This window comes from Dysidea avara, chromosome 3 (assembly GCF_963678975.1).
Source record: "Dysidea avara chromosome 3, odDysAvar1.4, whole genome shotgun sequence".
NCBI classification, from domain to species: Eukaryota; Metazoa; Porifera; class Demospongiae; order Dictyoceratida; family Dysideidae; genus Dysidea; species Dysidea avara.
In genome coordinates this window covers 44,683,341-44,700,300 of record NC_089274.1, presented here as the reverse complement: position 1 = coordinate 44,700,300, position 16,960 = coordinate 44,683,341, and the positions used below count along the sequence as shown (strand labels likewise).

General features: G+C 39.2%; 1 protein-coding gene across 1 annotated transcript; it reads right to left on the bottom strand.

The window, feature by feature from the left end:
* Nucleotides 1-2,371: 2,371 nt before the first annotated feature.
* Nucleotides 2,372-16,957, bottom strand: LOC136251194 (transmembrane protein 184B-like). The gene is made up of 7 exons (XM_066043583.1): nucleotides 16,741-16,957; nucleotides 16,386-16,542; nucleotides 16,242-16,332; nucleotides 15,500-15,575; nucleotides 15,345-15,436; nucleotides 2,993-3,162; nucleotides 2,372-2,940 (listed from the first exon to the last, which is right to left on the bottom strand). Exons 1-7 carry the CDS (start codon nucleotides 16,870-16,872, stop codon nucleotides 2,489-2,491), a joined length of 1,170 nt encoding a protein of 389 aa, XP_065899655.1. The 5' UTR covers nucleotides 16,873-16,957; the 3' UTR covers nucleotides 2,372-2,488.
* Nucleotides 16,958-16,960: the final 3 nt, after the last annotated feature.

Genomic DNA, 16,960 nt, shown 5'->3' with positions numbered 1-16,960 from the left:
ATACATTAACTTTGTTTTCCCCTATAATTTTATATATTGTCAAATGTAGTGTACCACATCCAAAAGTTAATAAATAAATAAAAAATCCTGGTCACCTGGTCAATTTTGGGGAATTGGTAGGACCAGAAACATATAATTAACTTTGCACGGCCTAATAGTTGGTTCTGCTATGGAATTTGTCTCCATAACTACCTCTGAACACGACACATTTCAAGCTCTAAACTCACACAACCCTTGTAAAACTGTGGGAATAGATGATATTGGAGCTAAAGTCCTGAAGGGCTGCGCTGTATTGCTTTACAAACCTTTCCATTACCTGTACAATCTCATCCTTCGACAACATACTTTGCCTTCAGAATGGTGCATTCATTGCATTGTCCCTATTTTCAAGTCCGGTGATAAAACATCAGTTACCAACTATCGGCCGATATCATTATAATTCATCAAAAGTTCTTGAGCAACTGATTTACGACAAAATTATTGGACACGCCCACAAACACCTTTCTTGTTCACAATTTGGCTTCCTGAAAAACAGATCTGTTATCCAACAACTTCTTATTATTTCTAATAGCATTATAAATACTCCCCAACAAACTGATATAATATACTTGGACTTCAAAAGGAATTTGATAGTGTATCTCATAATCAGCTTCTTTTAAAATTAAAGTCAATTGGTATTGCTAGAAACCTATGGCTATGGTTCTGACACTGTTTATTGCACCAAAAACAATTTGTTAAGATAAACAACAAATATTCAGATTTTCTTCCAGTGTTATCTGGTGTTCTGCAGAGAAGTGTGCTAGGTCCTCATTTATATAAACAATCTTCCTCAGCAAGTTCTTTCTTCTATACTAGTATTATTTGCTGATGACATGTACACTAAATGCTACAAGACTATTGTGGATATAATAGACTCTATTCAACTGCAAGAAGATCTCAACTTACTTAATATTTGGAGTGTTGACACAAATTTACTGTTCAATTTATCTAAGACACAATTTACTCTATTCGATATTTAGTACCATCTCTAAAACTGATATATACTCACAAAGACTTAGGAATAATGATTTCCTCCAAATTATCGTGGGAAGCTCACTACTGATATTCTTAGCAAAGCCTACAAAATGTTAGGTCTACTACACTGATCTTTCTCTTCAAATAGTCATGTAGAAGCAAAGGAGCACCTCTATACTGATTTTATTAGTCCATTCTCAACTATTGTTCTGCAGTATTTGTGGAAGCCACACCTGATAAAAGATATTACTTAATTGAACAAATTCAACAACGTGCAAGTTCATATTGAACGATTACTCAAGTGACTATAAAACCCATTTGGTAAAGCTTAAGATCTTACCGCTAATGTACACTCTTGACATCAATGTAGTCTTCCTTATCAAGTCTATCAAATTTCCATCAGATTGTTTCAATATTAATGACTTAACAACTTTAATAGAATTGCTAGAATATGGAATGCACTACCTGTAGTTGATTGTGATCTTAGTATCCCTACCATTAAATTTTGTCTATAATAAATTTCCTATGGAATCATTTTGAGCAAACTTTTGATCCTACCAATACACGTACTTTTCCATTTCTTTGTCCTTGTAATAAGCACCCCAAACCTCCTAATTTTGATAAACTGTAGTGTCTATAGCTAGTTAACAAGTCTTTATATAATAACCTAACTTAACATTATTTAACTAATTTACTTACTGTAATAAGATGTACTTACTGTACTTAGGCCACTAGCACTGATAGCTACTAGCTAGTGGACCCTCAGCATGGACTGATTTTTCTTTTTTTGTTGCTGTAATTGCACTATTTTGTATTGCATTGTACCCATGCTGAAAAGCTTAATAAAATTGCTGAATGTTCTATTAGAGTAGTTAGGTGACTGCTCTATTAGAGTATCTCAATCTTGTACACCTCCAATGCTGATCCGGGTCCTTATTTCATAACCTTTGGCATAAATCCAGTGATAATGTCTTAGATAGATGTTTAAAGGTGGGTTTATGAGTATTTGTATTGTTAGCAATCATATAATTATGCTAAGAGAAATTTTCATTATAATCCTCAGTATATTGATCAAGTAAAGCCTAAAAGGGAACTTTAGCCCCCCTCTGGATCCGCCCTTGGTAGCTTAGAGGTTTATGCTTGTCTGAAGGCATCAGTCATTCAGTACAAAATTCCGTTTTAGCTATAACTTAAAAAAAAGTCATAGCAACTTGCTGAAAGCATTTTGGGTCAATTAAAGGCTTGTTTGGGCTTACCCAATACTGCCTCATTGTCGTCAGGTAAAAAAGAGGCTGGTTTTTGGGCGATGTTTTTTTCATGGGCCATGTCATACCTTTGTGGTCCCTGTACAATCGTACTATATGATTAAACATATTTATAACTGTATGAAGGCCATGGCTACTATAAACACTGCACTGTACTGATATACATATACTGTAACACTACATTGTATTGGCTCAGCAAAGATATACATTTAGTCATCATCATCTTCATTGTCATCACTGTTCAGCAGTGTGGCCTTTTCGTTGCCCACTGTAAAACTGTCATGATGTTGGAGACTTCTTTTCCGGTTATTTATGGTGCCATTCTTGTCGTAAATGACCTGCTCATCTGCGTACACCTCATCTTCATCAACCTGTTCTTGTTTAGCGTACTTCTGGTATACCATTGAGAAATTTTGTATGGCATCATTCACAACATCGTGAGGGTTGATGGTGTCCTTTAAATGACCGGCAATCCTCTGCATGGGAATTCCCTTCCCATATTTACCTGTCTGCTGGTCTACATACTGCTTGTGTGGAAAAGCGATGAGTAACAAAATGGCAGCAATAAACATCTCAATTGTGATAAGAAAGTTCTGATAGAGAGTGGCAGATTCTGCTCCTTCAATTGAGCCCGCCCACATCAAAGCGCTAAGCAGAAATCCTACATAACAAATACATAAATACTTACAAGTTAGTGTTGATTAGTAGTTCACCTTGCCAAAAGGAGAGGAATACAATGGACTTGACAGTAAAGAATTTCAGTACTGGGTGATACTTGTACAGCATCTCACGAGTGGCAGTGTAGAACAGCAGTAGGCCATACATGGCCAGTGATATTGAGAGATTGTACACGATGTTCAGGTAGAAATAGCCATAGTGAGGACTACAGTAAAAAATACATGGAGATAGTACCAGTATAGGAGAATGTGACATGCACATGTAGTGACAGTCAGACAATATAACGTCACAAAGTAACTCCATACAATGCGACATGTGCACACACACAGACGACAGACACACACATTACAGTGGAACCTCTTTATTACAGACATTTTGGGACCAAGAATTTTCAGCTACTTTTTGCTGTAATATAGAGGTTTCCCTCTTTTAGAGGTAAACAAACAAACAAAAAAAACGATTAATCAGACCTGTTGGGACCATAATTTTTATCCTGATTATGGAGGTTTTTTCTATTGTATCCTTAATTCGGGGAGTTTGTTAAGAGAGGTTCCACTGTACACACAAAGAAACAGTACCATACAATGTGTCAGACACAGTGACAGACTGTACTGCAGCATTGACATGACACAGTGGTGGATGTATGCCATACAATGTGGCAAGTGACATCACACTAGCATATGTACACATAATACATACTGTATGTGTACCCCTGGAAAAGAAGTTTGGCATGTTACAGGGACTCATTTACGCTCAACTAGTGTGGGCGATATTGCATTTTTAGTAATCTAGATATTTGAAGCCAAATAATCTAGATTTTCGATTTAATCTCGATATTTGTAATATTGTGTAAGTGATAGTTGTAGCATGGTACATAAGTAGCTAAAAAGGCTAACATGTTGACCTTTTCAGGGTTTAGCAAAGGATCGTTTATTGGTAACAATGTTTCCTGAAATACTAAATAAACATTCTCAGGCTTCTGTAGATCCTTGGGCTTACTGCCACCACCAGGAACATAACCAAAATAAGACCAGGCAGGTAATATAGTGCTCCTTGGCTTTAAAATTAAATTAACAGCATTAATCATAGATCTGGTAGCACTGTCTCTGTCACGCTTGTTTTCACTACTGGCCATTTCACCTGCCACAAGCTTACTGTTGGTTATTTCAGCTGCCATGCTCCCTTGCTCCTGACCTTTACACCTGCTACATGCTGACTACCAGCCATTACACCTGCCATGTGTACATAACACAACAGAGCATTAATTGAAAACCACTAGTAGACAAATTATGTTGTTGGCGCCCCAGATGCACAAATTAAAACATTGGTGTTTGCTACATGACAAGATGTAAAATCGATTTGTGACAAATATCTAGATTAATTGAATAATCTATTAATCATGCAAACACACACTTCCTGGTGAAAAGAAGTTGTCTAGTGAAATGTACATGAGTACAGTAGATCCATATCAGCCAAAGGTACATGCACACTATTACCAAGAGTTAATAATAAGAGAGGAGAGTGTCTAACACCGTATAGTCCTGTAATAGATGATTGCACAGAAATTAAACGGCTTCTTTTCCGCGTAACATACAGACTGGCTAGTATATAACCACAAAGACTATCCCAGACACAAGGGCGTGTGTTCAACTCGATATTCAAGTTCACCACGAAGAGCATTGCTCTGTTGCTTAAGAAGTGTGGCTGTTAACCTCGAAGATAACTCTGGGGGAGAGCGTCTGAGAAACCAATAAACACTGAACCAAAGGCGGAGTATCGCTTCGAATTTTTACTGCTTCGCCATGTTATCCTACCTTTGAGCATTCTTCAATTGAAGGAGCACTGTTCCCTGTACATACCAGCTCAGTCTTTAGTTCAGTCTTCGAATATTCTCGAGGATTCATCACGGTGCGGCTAAACTAATTGCGGTTAGGAAACGAACAAATACTAGAGGCCTATACGTTACACGGAAAGGAAGCCATTTAACTTCTGCGCAATGATCTATTACAGGCCTATACAGCGTTAGACAATCTCCTCTCTTATTATTAACTCTTGCTATTACACTACTTCCTGGCACCAAAACCTTTACCCTTCTACAAAATACTGGGCCTGGACACTTGTAAAAGTGTCTGTTATGCTTTGAGTAATGCTCTGAAGTTTTCTACACTTTAATTCAGCTCAGTTGTGCTCTACTATGCCACAACTGTACCCTTAGGGAAACTGTTATCTTAAACTGCTCTAATAGAGTGTTTAACGGTGTGAACATTTGGTGACTGCTCTGAATTTGCTCTTCCCTGTGGTTGAAATCTGATTTACAACCTGCTTCATGCAAAATGCACAGTGTTGCAGTTACTCTAATGCCCAGTACAAACATTGTACCTAATATGTATAGCAGTAGGCACTAGATATATTCCATGGGCACTGTGACCAAGGTATTATATACGATGAATAAGTTGTTGTACCTGGTTTGATATGAGGTCTCTTGACTATGCCATGAGTGCTAAAGCATTAGTTTAATATTGGAGTTTTGGGGATCTATTTGCCATTAATATATCAGTTAACAAAAAAGAAAACCTGTCGTGCAGAGTGTTTTATGGACCAACGTGTAATGGCGTATCTAGGAGTGGGACTTAACCAAAGAATTCTGGTGCACTACAAGCCCGTAGCCAGGGGGGGTTCTGAAGAACCGCCCTCTTGGAAAAAAGGTCCACAAATTCAGTAAAAAGGTCCACAATTTTAGTAAAAAGGTCTATAATTTAAACAAAAGGTCCACAATTTTAGTATACAAGTCCAAATTCTCAGGAGCAAAAGTCCATTAGCTACAGTTTACTAGTTACCACTAATAAGATACTAAATTAAGTACTCCGAGTAACTCATTCAGTGCTTGTATTAAATGCAATGCAAGATCGAGATACTCTAATAGAGCAGTCAACCACTCTAATAGAACAGTCACAATTACATTTTAAAAGCTACATGTAGATTGTCTAAACCAAGCTTTCGTTAAAATATAAGATTTTGGTGGACAAGCCCCTCCATGCAGAGCTCACAAATAGCATCCATGCTTCAACTCCATGCAATGTCTAAATTTCATCCCTTTGTTCTGCTCCACTGCCCCTGTTGATCATGGCAGAGTGCTTAATCTTTCCATTCTTATTCACCGTGACATTCCAATATATTACAGCTATTTAGACACATGCATGTGCAGACGGTATAATTACAGTAGCAGTAGAGATATTTTTCCAGATATCATCCATACAGCTGGTCTTCAGCTTACCTAAAAAATTGTTATTTTTATTGACTGAAATGCCACTAAATAGTATCTTTTCAAAAAATTTCCTGGGGGGGCATGCCCCCAGACCCCCCTAGTTTCAACATGCAAAGGCATGCTGGGTGCGCACACCATAATATAATCTGAATCATGTCATATATAAAGGCCCACTTTTCTTGTAAAAGAACCAACCAAGATAAAAAAGTCTGGCTATGGCCCTGCACTACCAGAGGTGTCTATATGCAAGATCAATATACTCAAATAGAACAGTCAATACTCTAATAAAGCAGTCATAGCATCCAAGCAGAAAAAAACAGTGGTACTGACATGCTATATTTTTTACTGTATGACACTGCTTCGGCCTGAGCAGTCACAACATGTGGTGTGCCAAAACCACAGTGTGAACAATACAAGTTTCATGGACTTACCTTTGTCCTCCTTTGTGACCAATTTCTTGTCACTGACAGTGCAAAATATTGATTCACGGAAGCACAACATTGTGTGTCCTATCATGTAAGAATAACACAAAAATTACTGAACCATGCCTCCAACAGTTGAAGTAAGCAGATTGGTTGTACATGTAGGTAAGCTTTACACATCATTCTCTATGTGTATGGCTGTGTTACAGGCAGAACAAATTTGAAAACTACGCAAACAGGTACATTACTTCTTAGTAATCAGTATAAGGACATGCATTTTGCTGTATGCCTCAAACGCCTAGCACCATTTTTTCATTTAATACATTGCTGCAGTATAAGGAAAACCAGATCATTACAATAAAATACATTGGGGGTCTTTGGAATATTAAGACATCTTTGTAAATATTCCGTAGTATTTCATATGGTTACTAAGTACATAGTTCTTTGTCCTGTTGCAACATGTATTAAGAGACCGAAAATGTCAAGATCATTTATGAATGGGTAATGGGTTAACTTGCTGGTTATATATGATGTAACACAAAGTGACATCTATTAATGATTCACATTATGTAAAGAAAAAGTCTTACAGTTTACTTATAGCGCAATCAATTCTACACCTGTGGCGCATGTATACCGTATTTGACCGGTTAATAGCCGCAGCTCGTATAATAGCCGCCTCCGGATAGTAGCCGCTTCACAGCCTAAAATTATTGTAATAAGAGCTGCCCTCGGATAAGAGATGATTAAACAAGGTCAGTCACTCGTGAATCCATATAAACACTGCAGGCTGCTGCCACACAAGCCGCAGGGTTTTGCTTGTTGAAAGTTATAGTAGCTGCAGATATTAACCGGTCAAATACGGTATATGCACTATGTCCACCATGCCACGTATGGGAACTGTCCAACTTTACCTGTCTCCATCAATGTATAACACTTTCTTTATTATCAAAAACACTGCAACACTTTTCACCTCAAAGAACGATTCAACTCGCCTGTTGTGTGTTCATAATATGCATACTGAGGAGACTATCATAAACCACTGTAGAAGGGTGTATCATGAATTTATGACACAACGACAAGGTGTTGGTTGTGGTTTGTGACGTATGAGCAGCCGTAAAAATACAAACACCATTGTACACTTGCGATGCTCAAGATAGACACATTCGCGAATGACCTAGCAAGAAATGCCTTCGAAGCAGTCTAAACTCATGAAGAAACGATTGTAGTTTGGTGATAAACACTAATTATAATAGAGCAGTAGTTAATTTGTTTGCTAGCAACGTTGTTAGGAATGCCCGCATTCAATCGATATCATATTTAACTAAAGACATCACATTACTGATACAAAGAGAAATGGACAAACAATGGAGGAGGTAACTCGTCTCCAGACCTCACGAAGAGCATACCGCTCCCATGTGACTAGAATCTTCAACAAGGTAGAAGGAACTCTAGCGAACGATAACCGATCTCAACACCGCAGTTGCCCAGCTAGAGAAGACGAAAGAACAGATTGTGAAGCTTGATCAGCAGATTCTTGGTCTTATACAAGATGCTTCAGAGGAGTTACAAGACATCACATTAGAGAAAGTCAATGAGTTGAATAAACGTGTGGAACTATTCCAGCTACAACCTCCTACTACTCCTTCACAGCAAGGATCAGGTGAAGATTATGAAGTTACAATGCAAAAATCAGATCACAAGAATGTGAGTGATGTAGCTAGCACATTACCAACAAGTTCATGTGATGCACCGTCATAACTGTCAGTGGCACCCCAGTGTTATGTACTGCACATGATACACCTGTAGCAAATGTCATTAGTGATACACCAGTGGTATATGCTAGCTCTGGAACTCCTAGTACTATTGTATCAAACCCATCACTCACACTCCCAACACTTGACTCAATCCCATCCTACTTTACTTCACCTGTATCACTCACACCCATTAGATACGAACTTCTTACTAAGTGCAGCAAGTTCTCGGCCCTAGCTAGCTCAGTCAGTTCAAGTATTTTAAGATGTATAAATCTCGAATAAGTGACGCTGCACCACCCATGGCTCAACCCATGGCCATGCATATGGCTCGACCCATGGCCCAGATCAGTACACGTATCGAGAGCAGAAAGCAGGACGTAGCCCATCAGTGTACCACTGTAACAGACCACTAAAAACAATTGGACATTGTGAAACAAAATCACTTGTGCTTTAACTGTCTTGCCAAACATAAAGTCTCCCAGTGTAGCTCCAAATTTCGATGTAGACACTGCAAACAGAAACATCATACAAGCTTGTGCAATGGTGACCACAGAACTGATGTACCAAGGAACACATCTCAAGTCACACATCCACCAGTTATACCACAACCTGTTCTTCCACCTACCACTACTGCTACACTAGTGTTGCTTGCATCGTATCTCATACCTGCTTCCCACCATACTACTCCTGTTTGACTCAAGACTGCTATAGCTCTTGTTATTGGTCGTGATACAAGGATGAATGTTAACATATTATTTGACGAAGGAGCACAACACTCATTTAATTGTTCACAACTAGCAAACTAACTTCACGTTGTGCCATCCACCACTACACAAGTAGCCCTGTCCTCATTTGGCAATGACTCACCATTGTTTCAAACATTAGGAGTTGTCACTACCCAGATACAGACACTTACTGGTGATCTTGTTCCTATTTCTGTCCTTGGTTGTCCCAAAAATAATTCAGAATTCCTGTCGAGTAGAATTGGACAACACACCACATTTCAAAGGGTTGAAGCTTGCAAATCCTGTTACAGACAGTGATGAATTTCTAGTCTCTATTCTAATTGGAACCGATATTATTGGTCATTTGTACAGGACCACATCATCAGAGGAAATGGTCCTACAGCACAGCAATCTCGACTTGGCTATCTTCTATCTGGACCTCTACCATTGTCATTACCAAACTGTTAACGTCTATCCTGCTTCAACTTGCCACTGCAGCTGACAATAAAGGGATTGATTTGCAAAAACTATGGTCCATAGAAGCCATTGGTACAGACTCTAGTTCTGTTTTTCTCAAATCCTACCAGTCTCACAACATCTCTCAGCTACCAGATGGTACATATACAGCTAATTTCTTTGGAAAGATGACAAACCACATCTGCCATCGAATTACAACACATGTAAAAGAAGGACTAAAAATCTGTTCACAAGGTTAAGACAAAGCCCACAATTACTGAAGCTGTATGACAACATTACAATGGATCAGGAACGCCATGGTTTTATTGAAAAGGTCAATGACATTCCTTCCCATTCTACTCCTGAACCATCGGTTCACTACTTGTCCCATCATCCCATCAAGAAGGACTTTCAAATAACTCCCACTCAGATTGTATATGGCTACAGCTGTAGTGAGAGTCCCTCTGCATCCAGCCTGAATGATTGCTTAGAGGTGGGACCTCCCTTATTGAATGATTTATGCCCCATTTTGTTACGTTTTCGTTTACACAATTATGTACTGTCAACAGACATTGAAAAGGCCTTTCTTCACATCAGATTCCACGAAGACGGTAGAAATTTCACTTGTTTTTTTGTGGCCAATGCAACCTGAGAACCTTGACAGTTGCTTTCAGATTTTTCGTTTTGCATCTGTTCCCTTTGGTACAGCCAGTTCCCCCTTTATGTTGCATGCCACCATTGATCTACACTTATGCAAGTTTCAGTCATCTGTTTCTGAAGACGTTCAATGCAATATCTATGTTGACAATATCCTATCCTGGTACGACACTGACACTCAACTTGTCCAATACTACACCCAAGCATGGAATATCATGTAATTTCTATCTAAGGTCATGGGCTTCAAACAGTGCCACACTAAAGCAGATTGCCACTGCCAATAAGACCATAGACCACAATACCACTGTTCAGATACTTGGTATTCTCTGGAATACATGTACAGATACAACGTCACTGGCTTCCAAATCACTGCCTTCTAGTAATATAGTATCCAAGCGTAGTGTTCTTCAGGATTCATCACAAATATTGATCCTCTAAGGTGGGCTACTCCAGTTTCCATCCGTGCCTAGATACCATTACAGGAAGTATGGCAGCAGAAACGTTCTTGGGACACTCCACTTCATGAAGAATTTAGAGACAAATGGCTAAGTATTCGTGACGACATCCTTAAGCTTTCCAACCTACTGTAACTCTTCCAAGAGCCTACTTCCCTCATCTACCAGATAAAGTTATTGATCACATATGTATATTTGCGGAAGCCAGCACTAAGGCATACAGTGAGATTGTTTATCTTTGCAGTAACAACATCTCCTTTGTCATGTCCAAAACCCGCATAGCTCCCATTAAGGTTTTAACTCTACCGAAACTGGAACTGATGGCTGCTGTCACTGCTATCAGAGTGGTAAAATTTGTTCAAGCCTTACTTTAACCTTATTCCAGTACACCTCTGGACAGATACTCAAATTGTACTTCATTGGTTACACAATGGTGGCCATTCCAACTCCTTTGTACACCAACGGGTAACAGAAATTCTCAAGAATTTATTTTTCTTCAACCAATTGGTCATTTACACCCTCGGCCAACAATCCTGCAGATCTCCTCACCAGAGGCATATCCACGGAACAATTGAAGTCATCTGAGTTATGGATGCATGGTCCACAGTGGTTATCGAACACTTCCAATTGGCCAACATGGACGCCAACCAATATCCTTGACATAGTAGCAACTAAAGCTGCAGAATTTGTACCCTGCACTACCATTCCTTTATTGAAAGACCAAACAGATATACTGACAATTGTTGATGCTTCACGGTGCAGCCACCTTAATTGTCCATTGGCCACTATTGCTTACATTTACCGTTTTATCCATAATCTACGCAAGTTACAACTCCCACTTTCCGGACCTCTTACTAGCTCATAGTTATCTTATGCATGTAGACGTTTGATCATTGCAGTACAACACTGTAGTTATCCAGAAGAAATTGCTTACCTGCTCAAGACATCTTCCAAGTGTCTGCCCCCCCCCCCCCCCCCCCCCTGATAAAACAGCTTAGAATTTCATTGATGACAAGAAGTTAATCTGTTGCGGAGGACAAATACACAAATGCACTAACAACAGACCTCAGCAAGTTTCCCTACCTCCTGCCCAGTCCCGTCACCCAAATGATTGTAATGGACACACATAAGAACTTACAACACGGAGGAGTGAGTACAACCACTACAGTTGTACGCCAAGTTAATGGATACCCTCAATGCGACAGTGTGCTAAGAGTCTATTGAGACGCTGTGTACCCTGCAGGAAGCTCACTGGAAAGCCATACAGAGCCCCTGACCCTCCACCGTTACCAAAGATCAGAGTCACTGAAGTCCACCCTTTACCATCACTGGTATGGACTTTACCGGAGCTTTATTTGTCAAGGAAGGAGAACAAGAGAAGAAAGTCCTATCTTTTCACATGCACTGCAACAAGAGCAGTACACTTTGGGCGACCTAACTGTCGAGACATTCTTGTTGGCTTTTAGAAGGTTTTCTAGCTGAAAATCACCATGCAAGATGATCTCTGACAATGCATCTGCATATCTTGCCGCCGTGGAGGCTATACAGAAGTTATTACAATCCGAAATCTTGAAAGGAGCATTGGAACACCAGAATGTTACATGGGAGTTCATTCCCAAACGAGCCCCATGGTATGGGGGCTTCTGGGAATGCATGATTGGACTTACAAAACAAGCAGTGAAGAAAACATTGGGACAAGCCTTTATCTCACAGAAACAGCTGGAAACAATCATTGTTGAAGTGGACCATGTTAAACAGCAGACCTCTAACCTATATTTCTTCCAACCTCTCTGATCCCGAGCTTCTCATAACATCCTATTTGCTGTACTGTAGAAGAATACAAATGATTCCTCATACTAATACAGATGATTCCTCATACTCTAGAAGATCCAGAAGATATAGATGATCCAGACTTCCTTATTTTAAGTATGATAAGGAAACGGGAAGACAAGACACAAGTCAACAAGCAGTTTTGGGTGCATTGGAGGAATGAATATCTCACCTCTCTGAGAGAGTTGGCACAGTATCTCGATAACTACTGTACTAATACCTCTTGAATAACTCATAACTAGTCCTTATCAACTGACCTGCACCTGTTCAAATTCCAAGTATGCTCATAGTACAGTGCAGCTGGTTGTCAATACGTAGTATTGTATGCCTGACCTGTACCCATGATTTTTAGTACTAGATGTTGCGTCATGCTTACCAAGGTAACAGCAACTATAGACCGTATTCCAAATGACGTCACGAAATAATTAAAATGGCTGCGGTTATTTGGGATATTCTAACAATTTCGAGTGAGAGTTCCAATGGGGCTTAATAAGATTCAAATCGCTATTCAATCCAGGAAAAAGATATTGACCTAAAACTAACAGGTACAGTTGTAAGTAGAGGTGTACCGATGTGGCCGATATAGACATTTCTACTATATCGGTGGGAGCCGATATTGCTGCTAAAAACCGATACGATACACCGATATACAACTGAACTATCTTGAGGACACTGTCCAATGATCAAGCCATATTATAAACCCTACTATTTAGCTAACAAGGGCGGGAAACAGTAGTTATCTCCCTTGTCTAAAAGCAGTACGTTACACGAAGCCATCTAAGTACATGGATAATTACTGTTTTGTTGTCACAAAGCTTACCAATCATACAACAAACACTCATAGTGATGAGCCTGGGGAAACAGCAAAAAGATGAACCAAGAGCACAGCATAAAACAACCAGCCATCTCTACAAGCCATTAAAATGCCGGACTAATCTTGGCAGGGGCATGTATTAAAATATTTGTGGGTGCCTTATAGTCTGAGCTGTCAATAGAGGCCACACCACCATGGGTAACCAAGCGTAGCCAATAATCTTAATACTGTCTTCACTAGTTTCTTCAGTAGCTAAAATAAAGTTAAACATGGCATATGTGGTTCTTCAAACATAAACAGCTACACTTAGTTATATCGGTGTATCGTATCGGTATCGTATCGGTTTGAAAATGATTAATCCATATCGTATCGGTATCGGATCGGTTTAGTTTTCTTATATCGGAACACCTCTAGTTGTAAGGGTATAAAATCTATTCTCTAACGTCGGGTTAGAAATTTTCAGTTGGTTTTCAAAGTTTAGAAGAAAAACTATTGTTTCTTAATTTCCTGTAATAACCAAATCTGGTGATTTCGCCTTGATATCTAGTTTGTTAGCCTCTATATCAATCTTCGAAATCTTGATCGCCATTGGTGATAATACTAGAAAATATAAGAATCCACCAAATAGAAAATTTGTGTGATGTCATTTGGAATACGGTCTATAACACATTGTGCTTGTTACATTGTACTGTATCTCGATATCATTTTTGCACATCGATATTAGTAAAATATTGAATTTCTCAATATATTAATGAAATATTGCCCACCCCTAATGCTAGTCCTCACTTTCAATCCTTAAATGCACAGCCATGGCCTTTCACTTAATAGTAAGGCTTAGTGCTCTCCAAATGGGATTGTAAATGGAACAGCAAAGTAATGCAAATGGACTAGTTAAGCAGTGCTAACAGCATGAGAAAGAAATGCCATTTCATGTGGTAGACGCCACTACTACTGCAAGAAGACATGCATAGGGCACATACATGATAGCAGTGCTCACACAGTGACATAGCATAACTCAACTGGTAATAGAGCATGACACACAGGTTACAGAAAGTATAACACCCTGACTAATAGTGTGTGACATGTAACAGAGACTAAACAACATACACTTGTACTGTATGTACACACACAAAACTACAGTAAGTAGACAGTGAGACCACATACGGTATTCTTACACTATACAATTAAAGCAACCAATATGGCTCATTAACAGCTACGATATCCAGAGAGGTTTTGGTTACAAGTTACGTAGTACTCAGCAAGTTATAACAACCAGTAACAAAACTGTAACTGTAGCAACATTATTAACAGGAATAGGACCACCCCATATTAATAAGCCATAAATTTTGTGTATAGTATCAGTATGCTATGAACAATATTCTCATATCCTTAAAGGGTACGACCAAGAGTTAATAATATAGAGAGGAGAGTGTCTAACGCCGTATAGTCCTGTAACAGATGATTGCGCAGAAGTTAAACGGCTTCTTTTCCACACAACGACAGACTGGCTAGTATATTTTCGCATTTAACCACAAAGGCTATCCCAGACACAAGGGCGTGCGTTCAATTCGGTGTTCAAGTTCACCACGAAAAGCATCGCTCTGTTGCGTAAAGAAGTGTGGCTGTTAACCTCGAAGATAACTCTGGGGGAGAGCGTCTGAGAAACCAATAAACACTGAACCAAAGGCGGAGTATCGCTTCGAATTTTCACTGCGTCGCCATGTTACCCTACCTTTGAGCATTCTCCAATTGAAGGAGCACTGTTCCCTGTACATACAGCTCAGTCTTTAGTTCAGTTTTTGAATATTCTCGAGGATTCATCACGGTGCGGCTAAACTAATTGCGGTAAGGAAACGAACAAATACTAGAAGCCTGTACGTTACACGGAAAGGAAGCCGTTTAACTTCTGCGCAATCATCTATTACAGGCCTATACAGTGTTAGACACTCTCCTCTCTTATTATTAACTCTTGGTACGACCTTCTACAGGTGAACCAAGTACCACCTTACCTCCAGTTGCCCTGGTTAAATTTGCCATTCGCTTCAAGAATTATTGTTATCACAGCAGCAATCGGCTTCACAACACAGAATTGTAGCGTAGCCTGAAACATCGACAAAAATACACCATTACATACTTAACAGAGTAGATAGACAAAAAAACGTACTTGCTTACAGAAGCGAAGAAAACCCACCGAATACACAGCATTATGTAGACAACATGTACATGTCATAAAAGTCCGACTGAAAACATAAAAATATAGTAACGTAGTAAATGTTATACCACCTAACATGTTTATCATGAAATATACACAAATCAGAGGAGGTTGTCATTAAACACCCAAAGAAAACTTCATCCCATTTAACTCCTACACTTCAATATTGATATACAATAACCCAATGTGCAAATTGATATCATGAAATAATAGTTTCTAAATCCCCTATTTCAGCCAATCAACACTCTGTGTGGCTAACCTAGCTAAGAAACAAACACTACACCATGCACACAGTCTCCTGAATGTGTTAAAAGGACTTGATAATAATAGTACCATATTCATGTTGGATGATCATACACAGCACTACATCATAGGATTATACGACACATGTCCCAACCTTTTCTGTACACAAATTCAACTTTAGTTTCTCAACAGCACAGCGTTATTGGAACAAGTACACCGGAGTGACATGCTTAGAGGTAAATCACTCAAACTCCTATCAATGTTAAGCTTTTTGTGAAACAAAACACTCAAAATTAAGTGCTATTTGTTGACCAACACAATTTATGCCACAACATCATTAATGATGAAGCCAAATACCAGAAATGTTATAATGGATGTGATATATGACCAACCTCCTTCAGTTACCAACTACATAAAAGGCGTTACAACTCAATTAACATGTTTTGCTTACTTCATTGGCTTGCCATTGATTTCAGCTAAGATGGCAGTCTCTCCCCCAAGGTAAGCCATACACAGTCTTAGAAAGTTGTAGATGACAAAAGCTGTGATGTGAAAATACTTAAGTAATGTGACAAAGTGAATACTTCATAGTTACCTTCATAACAACTGCGTATCGAGTCGAAGTATACAGCATACGGTGGGAACAGTATACTGAGCCAGGAACAAAATCCATAAATGGGTACAATAAACAATATCCTGACAATCCACAGCTGTTGTTCAGGGACGGTGTAATGTCGCAGGTGCTGAAATATCTAAGATGGATCACAGGAAGGTGTGACTTAATACAATCGGAAATTCAATCACACAAACGTCATGAGAACGCTGTCCTATAACAGCGCTCTTCTCTACATAACACTCAACACATTATAACCACAATACTGTACACAGTGACACAAACGAGGACACAAATCACCAGTGGATATTTCAAAATGGCGGCGGTTAACGCCTACCTGGTGGCAAGTGACGAATAATGCTGCCCACGTGAATATCCCAGTAATGGCTCTCGCCCAGTGTGAATCAGCCCACCCTAAGTAGTCGTTCATCGTATCAGAATCATTGGTGATATTTAAATAGTCCCCCATCGGAGGCGACGTACAAAAGGAAATAGCACGGTAAGAAAATCGTTTACTCGAACTGAACCAAGCGCGTGTAATTTATAAATTCTGATGT